The sequence below is a fragment of the Neurospora tetraspora genome (assembly GCF_033439725.1).
Source record: "Neurospora tetraspora strain CBS 560.94 chromosome Unknown B0H65scaffold_2, whole genome shotgun sequence".
Classification (NCBI taxonomy): Eukaryota; Fungi; Ascomycota; class Sordariomycetes; order Sordariales; family Sordariaceae; genus Neurospora; species Neurospora tetraspora.
Window position 1 is genome coordinate 3,823,189 of NW_026944384.1, and position 18,890 is coordinate 3,842,078.

General features: G+C 48.9%; 4 protein-coding genes and 1 non-coding gene across 5 annotated transcripts; 3 read left to right on the top strand and 2 right to left on the bottom strand.

Annotated features, from left to right (window-relative positions):
- Positions 1-188: 188 nt before the first annotated feature.
- On the bottom strand, positions 189-2,207 carry B0H65DRAFT_114077 (ICE2-domain-containing protein). The gene is made up of 2 exons (XM_062820628.1): positions 1,386-2,207; positions 189-1,328 (listed from the first exon to the last, which is right to left on the bottom strand). The coding sequence occupies exons 1-2, from the start codon at positions 1,905-1,907 to the stop codon at positions 537-539; spliced, it is 1,314 nt and encodes a 437-aa protein (XP_062684613.1). The 5' UTR covers positions 1,908-2,207; the 3' UTR covers positions 189-536.
- Positions 2,208-3,428: 1,221 nt separating this feature from the next.
- B0H65DRAFT_t98 lies at positions 3,429-3,499 on the top strand. The gene has a single exon. It is a non-coding gene; the product is annotated as a tRNA-Gly (tRNA).
- Positions 3,500-13,816: 10,317 nt separating this feature from the next.
- On the top strand, positions 13,817-14,383 carry B0H65DRAFT_421691 (uncharacterized protein; the record flags this gene model as incomplete). The annotated part of the gene is made up of 3 exons (XM_062824358.1): positions 13,817-13,933; positions 13,987-14,034; positions 14,096-14,383. The coding sequence occupies 3 exons, from the start codon at positions 13,817-13,819 to the stop codon at positions 14,381-14,383; spliced, it is 453 nt and encodes a 150-aa protein (XP_062684614.1).
- Positions 14,384-15,034: 651 nt separating this feature from the next.
- On the bottom strand, positions 15,035-16,319 carry B0H65DRAFT_114125 (CST complex subunit Ten1). The gene is made up of 3 exons (XM_062820629.1): positions 16,040-16,319; positions 15,359-15,807; positions 15,035-15,274 (listed from the first exon to the last, which is right to left on the bottom strand). Exons 1-2 carry the CDS (start codon positions 16,126-16,128, stop codon positions 15,432-15,434), a joined length of 465 nt encoding a protein of 154 aa, XP_062684615.1. The 5' UTR covers positions 16,129-16,319; the 3' UTR covers positions 15,035-15,274; positions 15,359-15,431.
- Positions 16,320-16,489: 170 nt separating this feature from the next.
- Positions 16,490-18,158, top strand: B0H65DRAFT_457515 (Snf7-domain-containing protein). The gene is made up of 4 exons (XM_062826356.1): positions 16,490-17,082; positions 17,162-17,366; positions 17,435-17,643; positions 17,710-18,158. The coding sequence occupies exons 1-4, from the start codon at positions 16,893-16,895 to the stop codon at positions 17,787-17,789; spliced, it is 684 nt and encodes a 227-aa protein (XP_062684616.1). The 5' UTR covers positions 16,490-16,892; the 3' UTR covers positions 17,790-18,158.
- The last annotated feature ends 732 nt before the right edge of the window (positions 18,159-18,890 follow it).

Consider the following 18,890-nt stretch of genomic DNA (forward strand, 5'->3'; position numbering starts at 1 on the left):
GAAACCAGAGGAGGTGAGGCAGGCTCACTGAACGTGAAGAAATATTCATAAAAAAGATGCTACGGGGCTTACTGCTAGCTACTAGACAAACAGCTTTGCTACCCTTTCTCTCTCCGTAGATGACCGACCACTGTCGAGGTAGCTCTTGTTCTTGCCTGTGCCTGTACCTGGTCAAGCTAATGTTTCCTTTGATCTGCTGCCTGCCTGCCTGCCTGCCTGTCTGTTTCCTTTCTTTTTCGCGCTACCAACGAACGCGATTCGCTTTCTGTTCTCTGTCTTGCTGCATTTCCCCTTCAATCAATGGGTATCATATCTTCTTTCTCTCATGCCACTTCCTCACACCCTACGTTCGTCCTTGAATTGTTGTTGATTTGTGGTAAACGAGCTTCTCGACAAGTGATGTTGGATGGATGGCTTGTTTCCGGGTGATTGGTGACTTTCATAGCCACCAACCGTTTGTCATGTCTATAACCGACACGAGCTGCTGTAGATTGCGTCTGTGATAGCTGGCGCTGATGCACGCGTTTTGGCATTTTTCAGTCCGCTCTCCAGTGCATTCCTTCGTTTCTTTCGCCGAGATAAAGCTCGATAGCGTAGAGTCCCATGGTGGCAGCGACATTGACCCAACGCCAAGGGTTTCCACCGGCATCACCAGCGCGTAGAGTCCACCCGATATCATCGCCGTTGTTGGATACACTGAAGTGCTGTAGCAATAAGCTCGTATATACGGCAATGAGGATGGAGGGAGAGAACCAACTGAGGAAGCCTACAAGGCGGTTAGCCCCGTCGGTCTCTTCCAGTAAGCTTGGCTCGTCCATGAGAGCTCTGGCGCCGAGCTCCCGAACAGCCGGAATGATGCGGGTGGCGCAGTAGAAGACGATGATCCGGTAGGTTAGCGAGATGATGACGCTCGGTGTAATGGTTTGGAATGCGGCGTAGAGGAACTGAAAAGAAGTGTTGAAAACTTCGGGCAGACTGCTGAGGATGTGCATCAATGTCGAATAGGATGCCATGATAATTGGGGGCAAAGGCGGGAAATCGGGTTGAAGCGCGGCCGCTTGCTCGGCCGCAGCAACAGCTTCGGCAGACGGCTGATAGTCGGTGAAGATCTGATAGACACATAGAACAATGTAGGCAAAGAGGAGAGATGACTCCACGGCGTTGCCGCGCCCGCTACCAATTCCATATGCTCCCAGAAATACGGCCGAGGCCATTGTCGCTCCAATGAGGGTGGCATCGATGGTGTTGATTTCGGGGAAACGCGCAACTCTCCAGAGGAAGTAAACGGCACTGGAGATGATGGAACCAGAAAAGGCAAGGAGAAAAATCTAGAAAGAGGTTAGCAACGTGGTTTGTAAGGAACAGAATCAAGATCAGCAACTTACCATCCATGTATCGCCTCCACCGCGGGTGACGAGCCACCTTGCAACCCGCCCAGCAGTCTGTATCACCAAGAGGGTGCAGAAACCTTCCAGCAGTTGGAAAACAGGGCTCGAGTAGCTCAACGTCTTGTCCCAAGCTCCCAAGGCGACATTCTCGACAAAGCCATGCTGACCAAAGAAGTATTCGCCCCAAGTGCTGGGCTTGTGATCCGCAGTAACAGAAGAGAAGGTGCGCGATACCCAGCCGGCGTTCTCAGCATCCACTGAGAACCTATTCAGAGACCAGATGAGAAGGGCTGGAATGACGATCCATTGCGACAAGCCGACACTGCTAGTGAAGAACCAGCGGACTCGTGACCTCTCGGGTGTGAGGAGCTTGCTGGTGCTGTAGATAAGGTAGAAGATGAAGAGAGATAGCGAGTAGGCTAGACCGGCATCGCGACCACCAACGTCGAAAGCGATGGGTATTAGGAGCACGATGCTCAGCAAAAAGATTGCGCTCGTCGAGGCGCTGATGAGCCACATGGTTGCGGCGGGCGATGGTTGTCCGCCCGCTGCCGAAACCGACTATCGAGTGTTGAGATAAGAGGGCGCGTCGGGGTTGAGAACCTGTCGAGAAGGTCGGCGAACAGTCGCGGTGACGGGGAGGCTTCCTTGGATGTGGTCGATGATGCAACCAAGGCCAGTTCGTGTACCCGAAAGTGACACACGAGCAAGGAGAAACAAGCAGCCAAGACACGGAGCACTGTGTGGTCAAGGCCTTGACGTCGCGGGGTTGGTTGAAGAACGGCAGTTGACAGAGTCGACTTTCAGAAACGCCTTCTGCAGAGGACTACCAGCCAGAGTTTGTCTTGCAACAGGTCGCGAAGTGTTTTCTTTTGCTTTCACGGAGCGTGTCTCGCGTAGGTAGCAGGTGTGAAGACGACGTATGGTTGGTGTGCCGGGCAATCGAGTCGATCGGTTGGTCCGTGGCCGGTCGGTCGGTCGGTTCGAAGGTTCGGTCGTTGGGGAATTTGGCCGGATGTGATTCGATGAAGTGCTCGATGATGCAGTATGACTGTTGGATGCTACACAATTGCAGCTGCTCCCGTGAAGCAAATGGGATCGAATGGGAGTTGAATCCTGATGTCTGTCTCTCGACCAAACTTGGATATTGGAAGGTTGGAGGTGGTGACCGCGGTGGTGGTGGGTGGCAGTGGAACGGCTGCTAACTGCTGGGTGAAGGAGGGGAGGGCTGAAACAAGAAAGCGGGAAACCCTTGGGTCTCCAATTTCTCGAGATCTGCAGTCGCTACCCGTGCGACAGAGAGGGGAGCCAGTGTTCCAACGATCTCCAAGGCTGACCCTACCTAGAATGACAGCTTTTCAGGGTTTTTGGTGGTTGTGACTTTTTGTCGTGTGCTCCTCGTGCTCCACCGTCCTCGAGGGAAAAACACTTATGACAATCCTTGGTCGGCGCCTCCCCTCATCTTAGCCAGCGGCCAGCCAAGCCGCTAGCCTGAAACTGCTAGCGGAGCCTTGATAGCGCTGATAACGGCTCCCTAGCTCCATCCACATGAGCTGAAGGTGGGCTTTTGATCGTGTGTTGCGCCACGATTAACAAAATTCACGTGCTTCAAGTTGCGATGTTCTTGCATCACAGTTTGAGGGTCCGTCGACTTAAAGATACCTTATGTTCAATGCATTCACACTTCTATTCATTCACACTCTTGAGTTGGAAAAAAGTTAAGGTAGTTATCATGGCTCGTCATCATCAGTGTAGGTACATCGTCCCTAGAGGGAAGGTACTGTATAACTTCGCTTGGTGTTGGAAAGAGCCGGAGCTTCCCCTCCTTCCCCATTCGAGTTCATACATGGCAAGTGTGATGCTCATATGGACGAGTCTGAACAAACTATGGAAAGAGGATAGACTTGATTCATAAGTCAAGGCGTATATTACTTTGACAGAGTGCTTACATATCTGATGTCTTTCCCCTGCGACAAACTATAATCAAGCCCACCTTCATAAGTGCATCCTCCATGACAAATCAACCACAATCAAAAAAAAGCGCCAGTGGTTTAGTGGTAAAATCCATCGTTGCCATCGATGGGCCCCGCGTTCGATTCGCGGCTGGCGCATTTGTTCCTTGAACGAGTCAGTTCGATTTTTTTTCGTCTTTCTTTTTTGCTTCCTTGTGTCGTGTTGCTACCATTCGAACACCTGAACGCGAATTGGAGAGGATTTCAACCCCATCATCGAGGAAACTCTTCTTTGACACTTCCAAGCACTGCACTCTATCGAGACTTGGAACAACATCCAACCCAACCACATATTCCGCCCAGCCAGCCAGTCACATCTCATTCTGGCTCTGAAAGAAGAAGGTGGGGCCGGTCCGGTGCCGTCCGGGCCTTGCTTGCTCGGTGCTCCTGATCCGAGCCGATGTTCGACTTCGACAACCTTCCCACCAGGATTCGCACAATGGGTTTCGTGTCATTTCGCAAGGAGTAGGTATGGCTAATGCTAAATTATCGTACTCGAATCGGTTTACCCAGAACGCCCTTTCGAACTTCCAAAGCACAACATTCACATTTGCCTTGTTAAGCGATTCCAAGATCAACTCTGAACGAGGAGGTATAGGAGAGGCGTACATCGCTGGAGGAGGCTCAATCTCATGCAGAGAATATTCCTACACTCACAAGTCATCATGTATGTTTCACTTGCCTTGTCTTCTTGTGTGCCATGACTGACATCCTCCATTCATCCACTGACTACGAGATTGCCTTGTTGCACCGTCTCCCTATCATCGACGCCGATCACCTCAGCCCTGCTAAAAAGTGTTGGTCTCCTTGGGTTGTCCCTGTCTTTGACTATCCGTTACACAGACGAAGTGTATAGTGCGAAAATCTTCTCGAGTTGTTCGAAATTGAGATGATGGGAAGGTACTTCGGACCAGATGTTGGGATGGAAGCAACATTCGGACACGTCTATGCCCTTTAAAGCGTAGTGTATGTGTCAAGTGGATACCAACAACCCAGATGGCCACGTGGCGTAGCGGCTCCCCACGTGGGCTGTGAACCGCAAGGTCATCCGTTCGATTCAGGTCGAGGGCAACTTTTCGGGGGTTTTCCCCAGCGCTATGGGGGAGCTGTCCGGGCAAGTCCTGGGCACTCTCCCATGGTGAGTTCACCTCAGCGAATCTTCTCTCTAATATCCAGCGTTGCTATTGTATCCTAGCGTATCCATACCAATTACCAGCAAACCAGCGAGCATATCTATCACCAGCGAACCAGCGAATATATCTACCACCAGCGAACCAGCGAGTATACCTATCACTAGCGAGCATCTCTACAGACAGCGAGCATCTACACATAGCGAACTGGGTTTTTCACCAAGTGGTGTTTTCCCAGCCTTTTTTTTTTTTTTTTCTTCTTCTTTTTTTCCCTTTTTTTCCCAGCGCTGCGGCAACGCTATGGGGTTCACCTATAATTAAGACTAGGCATTGCAAGCTACAGCAATATTAGGCTGGCTTGCTTAGTACAAAGTGGCGATTTCTTGCATCCGGTACCTTTTATCCAATAGACATCGCGACCCCACAACCGGTCACCCCCCACAACCGATCATGCAACTTCATCATCAGGACCCAAATGACATCGAAAATTAGCTACTTTTGCAGCGTTTTGAACCGTTTAAAATGTAGATCTATTTATTCTGATATTCGTAGATAACTTACAGTATCGTCTCGATGGCTCTTTCTACCTATTATATTAGATTTATAGTATTCTTAGTCGACGATGCCTTCGTTCGTTTGGGGGCCTATTTTAAAGCTTCACAAACTTTCAGAATCTCCTCTATATATACAAATTTATTATTCCCCCCTTCTCGAACCTTCTTTTTACTTCTAAGTGTTAACGTGTGGCTAGTACTGTGCCTTGTAACTGCCTTGTACTACCTTGTAGTATAGAAGGCTAGTTGAACTATTCCTTCTACGGAATCAGTTGACTCAGTCCCCACAGAATGTACTAGAATACAAGAGGTTTTGCCACTGTATTCTAGAGTCTTATAACTTAGCTAGCATTTCTTCCAGACTGATTTGTCATCACAGGATTCAACAGAAGCTTCTAGATGCTTAGTGTCCATGTATATAGAGACCTCTCCTCTCCTTCAGTTCGTCACTCCTTAAGCAAGCAAGCACAAGTCAAGCAATACAATATAGTCTTTTCTCACAGTGCAGAGTCCACTGTAATCTTCTGTCTTGAGAGCAGAGTCCTCTCTAAGACCTCTTTTACAACATCCTTTTATTGTACTTGCAACTACGCTGCTTCCTTCAGCATTGCTGTCGTACTTCCTACCGCTTCCGCTCCGCTCTGCTACAAGTGCATAGTTCACTGTAGCAACCTTGTACTGGTGCTATCATTATAGGCCAGTCAGGGCACCGCAGGAAACAGGTTATGAGCCCGGGAAACAAGAATACCCGGATTTAGCCTATCGATTCGCGCTTCCAAGTCACGATCGATTCTTGACCCCTTGGCTCTGTACTACAGGCCAACCTCCTATCTCTCTTCTCGGCAAACAGCACTGTACTACAGGCTGTAGACTGCTCATCAACTGCAAATAGTACTGTACTACAGACTATTTTCACTGGTCCCTCAAGCACCCTTCATTATTGCAGTGCTATAATGGATCAACCGACTGAACTAATGGATCATACTGCAGCTTTTCCTGCAGAATATCCAAGCCTGAGCTTACAAGGCTTACAAGCTCAAATTCACAACCTTGAAGGCCAGCTTCAGCACGTTATTTCGCTGCTACAACAGAACTTGGCTGCTCAACACTCTTCTCAGACTCAACAGACTCCTCAAGCTGAACAGCCTCCTCAAGCTGAACAGCCTCCTCAAGCTGAACAGCCTCCTCAAGCTGAACAGCCTCCTCAGGCTGAACAGCTTCCTCAGGCTCAACCAACTCTTCAAGCTCAGTCAACTCTTGAGTCTCCTACACCTACCTCGGAGCCTATTACAGCTCCAACGCTTTCAGCACACCTCGGAACTGATTTCAGCGCTCTTACTACCAAAGAGCTTGCTAAACAGTCACTCCAACTTGCTGAAAAAGAGCGTCTTTCAGGACCTGAAAACTACAATCAGTGGTATCAGGCTATTTCTATCCAGTTCAGGGCACTACAAATTCCTGAATTCCTGGAAGACCCTGACCGAGTTAACGCCTTACTATCTGATCCTCAGAAGGCTGCCTTGTTATTGACCCTTCGGAATACCTTAAAACAGGGCCCCTTATCTACTATTGCCTTCGAAACGGACCCTGCAGAGGCTTACAAGCGTTTGCGTATGCAGTACGCTCCCAGCCAGTCAACCCTCCGAGACTCCCTATATAAGGAGTTTCACTTCCTTAAGTTTGATGGATCTACTACTATAGTAGAATTCAACGCCAAATTCAACACCCTCGCGAGCCGACTTGCTGGTCTCGGCGTTAGGATAGCGGAAATTGACCAGATCAACCACTATTTTAACGTGCTAGAAAGCCACTTCTCTCAGTGGGTAGAGCGTTGTAGAGGCTTGCTGCGGCAAGAACAATGGCTCTACAACACAGAAGGCAAGATTACTAAACTAAGCCTTCTGTACTTCCAGGAAGACCTACTAGCTGAGACTCGGAATTCGACTACCACGACTTCTCAACAGCTGTTAGCTTTGCAAGCTAGCTATAAGAGAAACCACAGGTCGAAAGATAACAACAAGGCTAATCATCAGAACCCACGGTCTACTAAGAGGAAGGATCAAGATATTAAGCCCTTCAGCCAGCCGTCTGCTAAGCACACTAACCCTCAAGGCAAGCAGCAAGGCAAAGGCACTAAGAAGAAGGCCCAAGGAGAGTCCTTCAACATTGAAGGCACTGAGCAAACAGCTTCTAATGAAGCTTTCACTATAGGCTATAACCTTGAGTCTGGCACTATATTCGGAGCAGACAGTGACTCTGAATTTGTAGCCACCGAGGAAACTCCTGAATTCAGCCACCCAACTATCAAAAACAACAGCCAATGGCTCTTTGACACTGGGTCTACAGTGCACATCTGCAACAACAAAACCCTATTCTCGGACCTACAGTTCTCTACCACTCTAGGCACCGTAGGGACCGGAGGTGGTCCTGTAAAGCCACTGGGCGTTGGCACTGTGAAAATCGAATTCCTCGCCGGCTACAAAGATAACACAGCGGTTTACAGCTCTATATCACTCACAGATACTCTCTATATTCCTAACTTCCCGCTGAATATAGTGAGTGGCCATAGGTTGTATGCCTCTGGAGGCACCTTAATCAAGGAAAAGTTATACACAGCCTCCCGGAAGCTATTGGCATTGCTAAACTTCCAAAAACACGGCTTCTTCTTCACCACGAAGAATACTGTATCTACCAAAATTGATCCTAAACAACCATTGGCCTACGGGTCTACTTGGCACTGTTACACTACCAGAGACAATGCCGATCTCAGTGATTCTGAAACTGAAGAATCTACTGAACCTACTACAGCTCCTGAAATTTCAAAGGGGGTTATAGAGCCTCCGGCTCTGGATCCAACTCCCACAGCTCCCACAACAGCTCTCAAGAAACCCTCTGAGGCGTTGATTCGGGCCGCCCAGTTATGGCACGTCCGGCTCGGGCATATAAGCCTTGATCTTTTGAAAAAGACTGCTCAAGTTACTAAAGGCATGCCTAGCTTTCAAAAGGTACGCCCTGAAGACTTGGTTTGCAAAAGCTGTGATTCGGCCAAAATACTACGCAGACCCTCCAAAAAGCCAGTAGCCGATCCACCGTTTGCCCTCGGACGACTAGAGGGGGATATCTTTATTATTCGTCCTACGCCACTGAATAACAAGCCGTATGGTCTTGTTTTAGTGGATCGGAAAACCCGCTTCAGACTCATTCGGCTTCTAAGAACGAAAGATGAAGCTGCTATAGAGGTTAGATCTATTATCGAAACTCTCTATAACACTTATAAGCGGTACCCAGCGCAATTTCACTACGACGGAGGTAAAGAAATCAGAAGCCTACTTCCGTACTTCACTGAAAAAGGTATCACCTTCAGTAAATCTAGCCCTTACGCTCACCACCAAAACGGCGTACCAGAACGCTCCATTCGGGTGATTTTGGACCATCTTCGAGCTACTCTCATTGCCTCAGGTCTACCCCCGACCCTCTGGTGTTACGTTATTATCTCTGTGGTAGAAATTATCAACCGCACTGCCAACTCAACTAAGGAGCTTACTCCTTACCAGCTCTTCCTCGATGAATTGGTGCCCTCACAGGCTCCTCACGTCCCTGATCTCCAGAACTATAAAGTTATTGGCACCGAAGTCATGGTGTTTATACCTTCTGAGAAACGTTCTGCAGGGCAAAAGCTACAGCCCAGAGGTACCAAAGGAAGGCTTTTGGCCGTTCTGGGGCATCAAACCTACTTGGTTTGGCTAGGCCAACGGCAAGTAGTTCAGACGCCTTTTGTCAAATTCTATGAAGACTACAAGCTTCATCTCCAGGGCCCCAGAAGCCCTACAAACTCCCTACAGCTTCCTGAAGTTCAGGAGGAGGAAGAACAAGAACATTCTGCAGAACAACCTCTCATAACTGCAGAGCCTCCCAGGCTCACAACACCTCTTGTAGAGCCTCCCAAGTCTACAAATATCGAAGTCCATCTGCCACAAGCTTCTAAGCAGCAGAAGGAAGAATTCCAAGTAGTGGATGACGACGATAACGCCATGGACACTACTGAATTAGTAACGTACTTAGTTACTAAGGCAGCTACTACTGCAGTAAATTACAACGCTGCCACCACCAGCACCACGGAGCCTAACACTTTCAAACAGGCTCTAAAGCACCCACAGAAAAACTGTTGGCTGGAAGCCTCCTTCAATGAGCTACAACAGCTATTGACTACTAAGACCTTCTACTTCGTTGACCGTTCTAAGGCATTAAAGAACCCTATAACAAGCCGATGGGTCTTTAAAGCTAAAAAGAACTCACAGAGTCAAGTTGTTAAATACAAGGCTCGGCTGGTAGTCAGAGGCTTCCAACAAGTCCCTGGAGTTGACTTTACAGAGACTTTTGCTACCACAGCTACTCCTCCTACCTGGAGAGTTCTGTTAGCTATAGCAGCTGTGGAAGACTTAGAAATAGAGCAAATCGACTTCGTGGGAGCTTTTCTAAATGCTGGTGTGGACTTTGATATATATATGGAAGTCCCAGAAGGCTTGTATGAATACAGCCTCAGCAGCAAGAGTGCAAGAGCATTGCTGAAACAACACGGTTGGGATCCTACTAAGGACCAAGTTATACTACTAAAGAAGTCTCTATACGGCTTAAAACAAGCTCCCTATCTGTGGCAGCAGAAGGTAGCTACATTAGTTAAAGGCCTCGGCTACAAGCCTTTAACTTCTGACTCAGCCACTTACTTCAACGAGCAAGACGGTATCTTCATCGTTAGCCACGTGGATGACTGCCTCCTGATTGGACCTTCTAAACAGAAGATCCAAGCTCTAAAGCAAAGTCTAGCTAAAGCCTATGACATAGAAGACTTAGGTGCTGCTAAGTTCTTCTTAGGTGTCCAGATCGAACGCAACAGAGCCAAACGACTATTGTGGATTCACCAAGGAGCTTATATCAAAGAGGCTATCAAACACTTCAAGCTTAGCACTCACGGTCCGAAGATACCACTCTCTTCAGGACTCACAGGTCCTGAATCACCCTCTCCACCACTGAACAAAGCCGATCAGAAGCTCTACCAGCGCCTTATAGGCACTACTACTTACGCTATGACTCAGACTCGAGTTGATATAGCACACGCAGTTCAGTGGCTCTCTCGGCACTTACAACAGCCTACAGTTGCTCATCTGAAGGCAGCAAAAAAGCTGTTGAGCTACCTCTATAGCACTATCGACAATGCTATACAGTACGGCGCTATAGGAGATATAACACCTATAGGCTACACTGACAGTGATTTTGCTGGCTGTAAAACTACTGCTCGATCTACTTACGGCTACGTGTTCTTGATTAGTGGAGGCCCAGTAAGCTGGAAATCCAAGAGAGCCTCTACAGTAGCCTACAGCACTCTTGAAGCCGAATACACGGCACTCATCGAAGGCAACCGTGAGGCATTGTGGCTCAGAGGTTTATTCAGCGAAATTCAGCGTCCTCTTCAAAACCCTACTCCTCTGAAGTCAGACAACCAAGGGGCTATAGACACGGCTCATAACTCCAAGCACCACAGCCGTACTAAACATACGCTCCTCAAATTCCAAGGCGTGAGAGAGAGCGTTACAGAGGGAAACATCACCGTATCCTTTGTTCCAACAGAGGATATGGCTGCTGACGGCCTCACAAAAGCTCTGCCAGCTCCCAAGTTCGAGCGGTTCTTACAACTGCTGAACTACTCTAAGCTCTACAACATAGGGGTATAGAGGGGGCTCTTGTGGCACTAAGTACAGCCACAGAGGGGGTGTTAACGTGTGGCTAGTACTGTGCCTTGTAACTGTCTTGTACTACCTTGTAGTATAGAAGGCTAGTTGAACTATTCCTTCTACGGAATCAGTTGACTCAGTCCCCACAGAATGTACTAGAATACAAGAGGTTTTGCCACTGTATTCTAGAGTCTTATAACTTAGCTAGCATTTCTTCCAGACTGATTTGTCATCACAGGATTCAACAGAAGCTTCTAGATGCTTAGTGTCCATGTATATAGAGACCTCTCCTCTCCTTCAGTTCGTCACTCCTTAAGCAAGCAAGCACAAGTCAAGCAATACAATATAGTCTTTTCTCACAGTGCAGAGTCCACTGTAATCTTCTGTCTTGAGAGCAGAGTCCTCTCTAAGACCTCTTTTACAACATCCTTTTATTGTACTTGCAACTACGCTGCTTCCTTCAGCATTGCTGTCGTACTTCCTACCGCTTCCGCTCCGCTCTGCTACAAGTGCATAGTTCACTGTAGCAACCTTGTACTGGTGCTATCATTATAGGCCAGTCAGGGCACCGCAGCAAACAATTACGTATACCTTCTTTATTAAGGAATTCCTAAGGATCTTACTATCCCTAGATTCTAACTTTTAAAGTCTATATTTATCTATATTAGTAATATTGGCTAAGATAATAGCTTTATCGCGAATCTAAGCTTCTAGCAAATCGAAGAAGGCTGTGAATACTTCTTTAATAGACCCTCTGGTTCTAATTAATTCAAGCGGATTAGAAATCTTAGTCCTAATAGAAGGATTTCTCTTTATAAATCGATCTACCTAACGGGCGCTCAGCTTATTATAATTACTTCCTCTTTTTAGTATCGACGTTGTGAATCCAGATACTTAACAATAGTTTAGAGTACGGCTAGCCTTCTTCTCATTTAATATCCATTTATAAATAAAGTTCTCTTGTACTGGCGATAATCTCTAGTTCGATATTTTCGAATTACGCTTAGTTTAGGTACTGTAAATACGATCCGATAGGGTAGACTGCGCGATACTATATTGTTGTAATGCAGCACGCTAGGATAGGCCGTTATAAATGGTTTCGATTGCTTAATTAATAAGTTTGTTTTTTTTGAGTTGTCATGGCTAGAAACGAGTCAAAACGGTGGTGTTTTGGTAGAGTTATGGTTGATGAAAGAAAGAAGGTTGTATAAAATCACGATGTGGGACGCGACCGGTTGTGGGGCATGACCGGTTGTGGGGTCACGACTTCTACAAGGCAGGGTCGAGTTGGGAGGATGTTATTGTGTTTTGGGAATTGTAAAGATCGAGTATGGGCTATGACAAGTAAAGAGCAACTCGAGGCTCTTCAGGCACCAAGACTTTGAGTGAGCAGTGGCACTAGCAGCTTCGTGTATAACTATGGCAATAAGTCAAGGCGCCTGTCTGTGTATGGGATCCGATCGACAAGCTTCTCGTGAGTGGCCTCGTAGTTGTGAGATCTCTCTGTCTACATAAAACATGTGCCATTTGAGGCGGGCTGTTCATGACTGGTGGCAGATGCCCGGGTAGTAGCTCGTGAAGGTCTCAAACACTACCGACCATGGATAGACCAAGAAGGAGTGAAATAATGGAAATATGCAGAACATAGCCAAACCGTGACAGAGCTGTCAACTACCCAGTTATGTGGTGTTCTTATCGGGCTCTCTGGCTCTCCAAACCAGATGAACACTTCCCTTTTTGGGCAAATGAAGCATCAAGGACCGAGGAGCTTTATCGGTGCATAGAAGCGAAACATTTCCAAAGCAGGGATGACCTTCTAACAGTTCGAAACGTGAGGCTTAAAACCGGTGTTGCTCTTATCCATCAAACCGGGAGATCGACAGCAAGCCCCATATGTCCGGGGTTAAGAAAACGGCAAAAACCAGGGACGATCGCGCCGAGAGCATCGCAGAAGAGAACACGTCGAGAAGTTGGGCTCGAGCATGCCCTTTCGCGACCCAGCTTTCAACACCCCCTTTTAAAAGAGTTCAGTGACGATCGGTGGACGTCTCGAGTGCAAGTCGTACGACAAAGTTGGGGACGAGAACGGTCTTTGGGGCAACCACTACCACCCACGTCGGCTGGCAAAACGATGATCATCTATCGCCTGCATGTGCAAGATAAGTTCGCGCTAGTTACCGCTGCGAAGAAGATGGGGTCGAACAGTAGCCAACAACGTCGCTGTGCGTCAGCGGTCGTCTTTTTCGGCTCAGGTTGCCACACCAGTGGAATCCGAAGAATCGAACGTGTACCTCGTGCAATATCACGAGGAAGACATGCTTTCAGCTGGTAAGCATAAGGGGTAAAAGCCAAGCTGGAGAAGATGCCTTAACTGGTGTTCGGCCTGGAACCATGGTTCGTCGGACAGCCTATAGGGCTGCAGATCCTGGATGTCACTCGACGTTGCGCAAAGGAAGCTACCGGAGGTTGCAGCCAATGATAAAGCTTCTTATACTAGAGAATCTCAGCGAAACTGAAACCTGACTGGAAGGTGTGACATCAGCTCGCCCTCAGTGAGACAAGAACGTGGTTTAGGGTAGTAGCTTAAACGTTCGAAATGTGAGGTTAATGGAGGTTTCTGGTGGCTCAAGCACAGGGTAGATGAGGCTCGAAAGTGAGGCGAACGAGGCCTCTGATCAAACGAACCAGTAAGAAAGCAAGCATTCAAACTGACCAAAGCTTGAGCACCACAACGCAGCATACCATGGACATGCAGAACTATGTGCCTTTGTAGTGGCCAGAAGAAATCAAGCGGTGTAGGCCCAACGATGAACAAGATACTTGGTAACCCGATCTGGACGCCCCTCTTGGACAGCGAACATGGCAAATAGGCTATCGTCAGCCGATTGAGGTCTTTGGCGCTCCGGTGCGAGAGATATATAACGAAACCTCTGCCCAGCTCTGTAGCTCGAATATCAGCAACCGAGGAGGTATTGTCCCCTTAAACCATATCGGAAGCCGAAAATGTCGTCAATGAACAAGTACTGGATCCCACACCTGGATATCCACAAAAAGGTCATCACTCAAGAGCTCCAGTACTATCTGGGGCCTCAAGCAACAGTCAGACCTTTTACTCGAGAGGTGTGAACCGGCCTATCCTTAAGCCTAGCTATGGCTGACGGAGGTGACTCCAGGGAGAAGACGGATTTCTGATCACGACACCCGGGCCATGCCTAACCGATGTGAGTTGCCGGAGATCTCAATCCCAGTCCGTGCCGTGATCAAAGCTGATAGGAAACTTAGGAGCAAATCGATGATATTTGCATCAAGTCCAAAGAGATGTGGGAAAAGCAAGCAGCGGCTCGAGCAACCGGGACCCCGGATAAACCTCTCAAGAGGCCGCTACATCAGCCCGTTGTGATAGCACAGGCAAGCTCAGGCGGAACGGAGCCCTCGAAGCGAAGAAGAGACGACCGACGGGATGACCGGCGAGATGACAGGAGAGGCGACCGAAGGGACGATCGAAGGTGGGGTGAACAGAGGAGTCAACGTGATGACCGAAGCTGGTCCAACGAGAGACGCCGTGATTAAAGCAGGTAATTCGACAAGATCCGATGTCAGATTGTTCCAAAAGCAGGGCGGGCACCAGATTGCTGGACATGATGTGACCAAGTATCTAGGCCAAGCGGATTGATTGAAATATTGCAGGAGGATTCCATGAGTGACGGAAGCATCATTCAGGTGTTGGAGTTTAGACCAAAGCCGGCAAAGGCATAATGGCAACAAATAAGAATCCAGAATGTTCAATGTTAGCGGCGTAACAAGCACATGCCTTATATCGCATATATGGTGGATGATGATGGTGTTCTCCGGCGATGGACCGGCAACAATGTGCCATCTGGCGTGACTTTGACCCAATGAACATCGCATCTTCTATGCTCAGCGGATAAGTGCATCCATGTGTTGGGTTCCATATTGAGAATGATGCTCCTCGGAATCTGAACAGTGTATGAGCATAACCCGACTGGCTATTTGCTGGTTTTGAAGTCGTGCGTTTTGTGCATGACAAAGTTCGAGAAGCAAGGCACAACGACGTTTGGGTTCCATCCAGTATGGAGTGTATTCGCCGCATCTATCACCGAAAGAAACCTGCAGTGTACCCAATTGCAGCATGGGAGTGGTCGATTTTCTCTGCAGAGGCGCATCGTCAATGCAATGAAGAAGACCCCCATTGATCTGAAGACGAGCTTGGCGTAGTTTCGGCTCAAAACTCGGGTAGCGCCGTGAGCAGGTCCGTAGAGAAGGCAATAATGGGTAAGCCATTCCTAGGTACTATAGTGAAGGTCCGGTGGATGGATCGGAAGTCTGACTGATAGGCGCCGCGGCAATGGGCCTTCAAGAGGCGTTCTGGGACAATGTCGTGAGACTTCAAAGGAAGCTAGAACAGATCCGCTTGGCTGCTCCTGACATCGGGCACGGATGCTATCCGGAAGATGGTAAGTAAGGCAAGAACCCGATATGGTTTTGGGAGAAAGCTATGGTTTTCCACACTCTTTGTCGCTGTACCTTAAGGTATAAAGCGTAAGCGTATGCTTCGTTTCCAGAAAGGCCAGGACAAGAAAACATGCCCCTAGTACTGTCATGGTCCGTTTTTGCTGGTCGGATTTGGAGCTGTGATGCTGCAGCGACTTTTGAGTGCGTTCACGGAATCGTTGTATCGCTGAGTGTCAAGTGGTCCAGATGACCAAATGAGAAGGGCGCGGATGCGAACCTGCGTCTGAACCCGCGCCTGGATTACTTCGTTTTCTCCCGTCGAGCCTTTCCTGGCGGGTAAGGGGTTCACGGCAGTGATATACCCTATCACGTTCACCCACTCTCCGACACGTATTTGGTCAGATTTGAGCGTCTGCAGAACCAAAGTTACGTCCACCAAAGCGAAGACGCAACGAGAGTCCTGGGCCTGATGGTGATGCTGCAGCGTCAACACACCAGATACTGAAGAGTAAGAAGTTACGCTGGTATCCTGTGATTAGTTAGTGTGTTCATCGATGACAGCTCTTAGGACATCAACATCATGGCAGAAGTGGCATGGACGAGACTTGAATATCTGGCCAAGGGGAGACGCAGGTTGTGATGATTCTCCCACGATGATGTGATCCGTGCTTCATTTCCCAGAGTTGTCCAGGAAGATTGAGAAGCTCGAGATAAGGCACTAAAACCTTTGGAATGGGAAGAGTGTATGCTCACCAACCCAAAAACCGAACTTTATCACCTTCCTTCTTCAACGCTAAATCTGGTAACAGATATAGCTGAGATGGAAGCGGACCATTGGACATGGTCGTCGAGGGAAGGACAACCACTAAAACGATCGAAGATTGAAGGAAATTGATGAAATCCCGTAGATCTCCTTCATTGATGAGGGGATGGTGTTTGTTAGGTTTCCGGATGTCGTTGTACCAGTCGTAAAGCTGGGACTGTCTGTCGTTGGTGGTGAAGTTGTGGAGGAAAGGTCGAGAGTGCACTACCATCAATCACACAACTTCACGAGTGAGTGAGGTCCGAGCTCCAGCAGGAGTGGTCGACTAACAAGAAGAGTGGAGCTGACTAAGCAACATGACTCTGTCACGTGCTGATATTTCCTTATCGCTCAAGGCGCGGCTGATCCTCGGACACGTGCAAGGATGGCTTGCCGGAGGCAACGCTTCAAGGCGCCTGGCCCTCAAGTGCCAGCCGTGCCAGGTGCGATGGTCATTGACCACGGCGATTCCAGGTGACCTCAAGTGCGTTCGTCATTTAGGCTGCGACTTTAACCTCACTTTCACTTGTTTCCTTCGTCTTTAACCTGATACCGATCCGTAAACCGCGACTCCAAGTCAAGACAATCCGCCAGGCGGCCAAGTGATTTCTGGTTGGGGGATATCAACCTGGTTGCGCCCCGCCAACATTTGGAGAGTCGTCATCGCCTACGAAACGCCCGACGCCGTTCCTCGGCCGTGATTCCTCTGCTCGACATCCCACCTCCCAAGCATCGTGACCTAGTCCACCTATTGTACAAACACCGCTCGCCGTCCCTATTATCGCATCTCTAGCAAGAGACAACATGTCGTCCGGAATCTGGGGCTGGTTTGGCGGGGGCTCAGCCGCGCAGAAACGCAAAGATAGCCCCAAGAATGCCATTCTCGGCCTACGAACGCAACTGGACATGCTCCAGAAGCGTGAGCGCCATCTACAGAACCAGATCGACGAACAGGATGCCATAGCAAGAAAGAACGTCAGCACGAACAAGACTGGTATGATGCCCCGCACCTGACTGGCTTCCTGATGACTCTTTGGCCGATAAGAAAGCTAACGTGCGATTGTCTCCAACAGCTGCGAAGCAGGCCTTGCGACGCAAAAAGGTCGCCGAAAGCACCCTCGAGACCACGCTGGGTCAGATCACCACCCTCGAGCAGCAAATAAACGCGATCGAGTCTGCCAACATCAACCGGGAGACCCTGGCCGCCATGCAGGCAGCACGTGAGGCTATGGGCAAGATTCACGGCAAACTTACCCCCGAGAAGGTCGACGAGGAAATGTTAGTGTTGACTTATCCCACTTCAGACCCGCTACCAAATATTGTCTCGATACTAACCAGCACCGTAGGGCGAAACTCCAAGAAGCGAACGACCTCAGCAACGAGATTGCCACAGCCATTACCAGCGCCAACATTGGGCAACCGATCGACGAGGAGGAGCTCGAGGACGAGCTCAATGCGCTCCAGCAGGAGGAGGTGGATTCAAAGCTACACGAGACAGGTGGATCGATCCCTGTCCACGACAAGATCTCTCTTCCCGCAGCTGGAACCGGCGCACGTGAGTATCCCTATATCGTATGCATAAATGATGACTATGACCATGATCCGCTGACGCCGTCTTTAGTCAAGGGGAAACAGAAGGCGGTTGTCGAGGACGACGAGGAGGAGGAGCTCAGAAAGTTGCAGGCCGAGATGGCCATGTGAGTCAGGTGCGCAAGCCTGGGAGTATACAGAAGAGGAGGCATGGAAACGGGGATATACAGGATGCGATATATGCGCGTAGCATCATGTCGTTACCGCTTTCCATTGTTGTGTCATTGGTCTTTATTATTGGGGAGTAGGAGCTGGTTACGGTTGTTCCGTGTTTGTTTGCCTCTTATTTTTTTTCTCTGTTCTTTCTGATTCACTACTCTGTCTCTTTAGAGTTTCGACTCGTAAGACGAGCGGCGCTGGCGTTTCGGGAGGGATGATACGGTTTGGCATATGAGTGATGTTCATAAGAGAGGGGAACAGGATTGGTGGGTTGGACTGGTTCATGTGGCAGGCACTGTGAATGAATTTAAGATATCAATCTACCTATCCATAGTTCTCATCCCTCTCCAAGCTTTCCAGGTAAGGTAAGTATGCGGCTTGGACCAAGAGCGGTACCGAACCTATTCCGGTGTATACTAATAGAGTTCGGCCCAAACGGTCTCGTGATCCACTGACAGACAGTATGTAGGCATGGCGGAACGTGGCGTTAGTAATTCGCATTCGCAAAGCATTTGTTGACTTTGACTTGGATATCCATCTTTTGTTGAAGATCTAGACCCTCAAATACTCTAGGTATAGTCCAATCGAACGACCATTGACCACTGGGCTGTTCGTGTGCAACAAACACAAGGATCAGTTACATACTGTTCTCTCGCTGGCAGGTTCTCGCTGGCAGGTTCTCGCTGGCGGCCGTGGTTCGCGAAACGGAAGGTTGGTCACACCGCCCTTTTTGGAACTTCTTCACCTGACCTCTCTTGGATCGCTTTCGGTATGGAGGACAGCTAGGTTCACCTAAAACCCCCCGGACTCGTGGATTGGTGGCACGCATTTGCAAATCTCCCCCGGCCCCTTGTGTCGTGTGTTCCTGTGAGTGTGAGTGCAGTGGTTCCGTGAAGCGAGCCTCAAAACCTGGGGTGCATTTCCCAGCCTCGCAAGTCGCAAACTCGCAACAGCTTCCCCTGTCGAGCATCAACCGATCGGAAGGAGGAAAAGTGGATTCGGCGGCGGCGGCGGGAGGCTGGCTCGGCTGGCTAAGAGAGACGCCGGGCGGCA

Excerpts from the sequence above, each read along its gene's own strand:
- B0H65DRAFT_114077 (XM_062820628.1), bottom strand. The coding sequence starts at position 1,907 with ATGTGGCTCATCAGCGCCTCGACGAGCGCAATCTTTTTGCTGAGCATC. Across the intron at positions 1,329-1,385 it reads GTGGAGGCGATACATGGATG|ATTTTTCTCCTTGCCTTTTC; the intron begins GTAAGTTGCTGA and ends ACCTCTTTCTAG.
- B0H65DRAFT_114125 (XM_062820629.1), bottom strand. The coding sequence starts at position 16,128 with ATGTCCAATGGTCCGCTTCCATCTCAGCTATATCTGTTACCAGATTTA. Across the intron at positions 15,808-16,039 it reads AAAGTTCGGTTTTTGGGTTG|CGTAACTTCTTACTCTTCAG; the intron begins GTGAGCATACAC and ends ACAGGATACCAG.
- B0H65DRAFT_457515 (XM_062826356.1), top strand. The coding sequence starts at position 16,893 with ATGTCGTCCGGAATCTGGGGCTGGTTTGGCGGGGGCTCAGCCGCGCAG. Across the intron at positions 17,083-17,161 it reads CGTCAGCACGAACAAGACTG|CTGCGAAGCAGGCCTTGCGA; the intron begins GTATGATGCCCC and ends TGTCTCCAACAG. Across the intron at positions 17,644-17,709 it reads CGCAGCTGGAACCGGCGCAC|TCAAGGGGAAACAGAAGGCG; the intron begins GTGAGTATCCCT and ends CGCCGTCTTTAG.